Here is a 1,956-nt window from a genome sequence, read left to right as displayed (position 1 = left end):
TTATATATATATATATATATATATATATATATATATATATATATATATATATTGGTACCGCCGGTACTCTTGTCACTGTGTCATTGTTGGTATAACCATTGCACATAATAACAAAAGAACAGACACATCTAATCAATCGTACTGAGACGTTTGCAACAAACCTCGCGCCTTGCCCACGAAGCTAGTGAGTAGGATTCCAGTCGGTCATCACGCTCGTGATTTCCCAGGTAAGTGGCGAATTCGGGCGAGTCGTCAAGACGCCATGTCCAGTAGCGATCGGACAGTTGCTCGACGCTGTACACTTGTTCTTCGTCTCCGCCGTCGGTGAGAAGCACGGCCAGAAGGACACCCGCGGCTATCACCACCATGACGACAAACACCAGTATTCCCACCACGCATGACTTCTTCATCGCGGCTAGCTGTGCTTGGTTCGCGGTGAACGTGTTTTTAAATTTCTCGATCGATTACTCACGAATGCGCCTTCGGCTTTTCGATGTCGCTTTCGAACTTATCCGTATGTTTAGTAAGCAACTGATCGTGCCCCAGCTATGGGCAGACGAGGGGGTGAATGAAGTGATGGTACGGTATTAATCACGCAGGAATGAGTCGTGACTCGTGTATACAACGACGTTCATTTGGGATTACGCATGATAATGATGATTTATGTATATGCGAAGTACACATGCGCGAGTATCATGCACCGCTTGCTAGCCTGCTCACATACGGCCGAGCAAAGTGTTATTTATTTAGTAGAAGCGCGGGCTAAGCTTATTGTTCCTCGGTGGTAAGAGTAGAGACGTATTCATGTGCTCGACAAAGAACACATGCATAGTTGGAATTAAATACATGGGAGTTTTGATTTAATTTGACCTCCTATGCAAATATTTGATCTATGCATGCCTATGCAGCGACAGGAAGATGGGGAAGGAAGACTAGTTCCGTATACGAATGCGATACGGATGTAAGCGCTGTACGCATGACGTGCAAACAACATTTCTTATCTAAACGGCAACTCTATATACTACTTTTATCATTCTACCCTGATACTGTCAAGGTTGCATCAAGGCTGTGCAGTGAAAGCGATACGTGTAAATTTACCTAGCAGGCCGAATGGAACCGGACATCGCATCTGTCATGTTTTTTCGCTAAGCTGGTCGCATTCATATGTTTTACTAATTAGCTCTCCAAGAATACAATATAGTCATACCCTGTCCATTGTTCGTAACGGCTAAATTCGACGGATCCCTATAAACTAGGCGATTCTATTGTAACGTTTTCCCCGCCGTGAGTTGTCGGATCATACCGTGATCATCGTCCCACTCGGGGCGACACGTCTTGACGGCCAGGAATGTTCCGTTATAACCAACTACGAGAGTCACATAACACAGCAACCCGCAAATTTGCAGCATCCGCCATTATAAACTGATGAATAAGTACATTACAGTAATTAAGTCAGGTGATTACAGGAGACAAGGCGATACAATAATGTATTCGCACTAATCGGCCAGCAGATGTCGCCACTAGATGCATATTCGTATCTAGCTATTAGCGCTATCACTTAATTGACTACAACTGACATCTCACGTCTGTAGCTCGATAGCTGACGACGCACGTCTGTAGTTGTAGCATGGCTTACTTTTAGCCTGCAAAGGTACCTGGCTGTAATGCTCAGAGCTATAATTAATATTCAAATAGTCTTTACAATATAAATTAATTGATAAAAGGACTATTAAAATCGACGCTGCATGCGCCTGTTCATGGGGGAGGGGCTCATATGATTGCATATTATACGTGTGTGCAAGTTTGTGTATGCGCGCGCGTGTGTGTATTAGTGTTGTCATGCGTGCATGTGTGCATGTGTGTTAGTGTGTGTGTGTGTGTGTGTGTGTGTGTGTGTGTGTGTGTGTGTGTTGTGTGTGTGTGTGTGTGTGTGTGTGTGTGTGTGTGTGTGTGTGT

General features: G+C 44.2%; 1 protein-coding gene across 1 annotated transcript in view; it reads right to left on the bottom strand.

Moving 5' to 3' along the window:
• The window catches only part of LOC106805722, an 11,862-nt gene extending 11,494 nt beyond the window's left edge, over window positions 1-368 (bottom strand). The window contains exon 1 of the mRNA XM_014807425.1: window positions 162-368. Coding sequence (XP_014662911.1) covers window positions 162-368 — 207 coding nt within the window. The remainder of the gene's footprint in view (window positions 1-161) is intronic.
• Between the last annotated feature and the right edge of the window lie 1,588 nt (window positions 369-1,956).

This window comes from Priapulus caudatus, unplaced genomic scaffold (genome assembly GCF_000485595.1).
Source record: "Priapulus caudatus unplaced genomic scaffold, Priapulus_caudatus-5.0.1 Scaffold125, whole genome shotgun sequence".
NCBI classification, from domain to species: domain Eukaryota; kingdom Metazoa; phylum Priapulida; class Priapulimorpha; order Priapulimorphida; family Priapulidae; genus Priapulus; species Priapulus caudatus.
The sequence above is the reverse complement of the archived record's forward strand: the minus strand, read 5'-3'. Positions and strand labels throughout refer to the sequence as shown.